Source organism: Haliaeetus leucocephalus, unplaced genomic scaffold (assembly GCF_000737465.1).
Source record: "Haliaeetus leucocephalus isolate CR32 unplaced genomic scaffold, Haliaeetus_leucocephalus-4.0 Scaffold2, whole genome shotgun sequence".
NCBI classification, from domain to species: Eukaryota; Metazoa; Chordata; class Aves; order Accipitriformes; family Accipitridae; genus Haliaeetus; species Haliaeetus leucocephalus.
Genome location: NW_010972438.1, coordinates 13898572 through 13899126, shown reverse-complemented (window position 1 = coordinate 13899126; position 555 = coordinate 13898572). Strand labels below are relative to the sequence as shown.

Here is a 555-nt window from a genome sequence, read left to right as displayed (position 1 = left end):
CCGGGGAAAGGGCGCGGCCCCCCGGGGGCGGGGGGGGGCGGGAGCCGGTACCGGGGCTGCGGAGGGACCCGCCCCGCCGCAGCCGCGCCTCCAGCCCGGCCTTTCTCCTCAGGCACTCGCACGGCCGCCCTACCCCGCGCGCGGGGGGGGGTGGGCCCTCAACGCCGCTTGGGCGCCGCCATTGTGAGCCTCCTCCCCCGCTGGGCGCCGCCATCTTGTGCCCACCCCGTACAGCGCGGGCGCCGCCATCTTGTGCCCTCCCCGTGCGGCGTGTCGGCCATGGCGGGGTTGCTGTGCCGCCTGCTCCTCTGCCTGGCGGCCGCCGGGGCCGCCGCCGACCTGCTGCTGGAGGAAGCGCGGCGCTCCGTGGACCTCAGCACCCACCTGGCCAAGGTCTCGGCCGAGCTCAGCCTCGCCAATGCGGCGGGCGGCACCGCCGCCTCCGCCTTCCTGCTGGCGCTGGAGCCCGGCCTGGAGCCCCGCCTGGCCTACCTGGGCGTGCAGGTGAGCGCGGGCCGCGAGGGGCAGCGGGGGACGGCGCCCCGCTCCTCGGGG

General features: G+C 79.3%; 1 protein-coding gene across 1 annotated transcript in view; it reads left to right on the top strand.

The window, feature by feature from the left end:
* Nucleotides 1-264: 264 nt before the first annotated feature.
* The window catches only part of RPN1 (ribophorin I), an 8572-nt gene continuing 8281 nt past the window's right edge, over nt 265-555 (top strand). Inside the window, exon 1 of the mRNA XM_010571979.1 lies at nt 265-504. Coding sequence (XP_010570281.1) covers nt 280-504 — 225 coding nt within the window. The 5' untranslated portion in view covers nt 265-279. The remainder of the gene's footprint in view (nt 505-555) is intronic.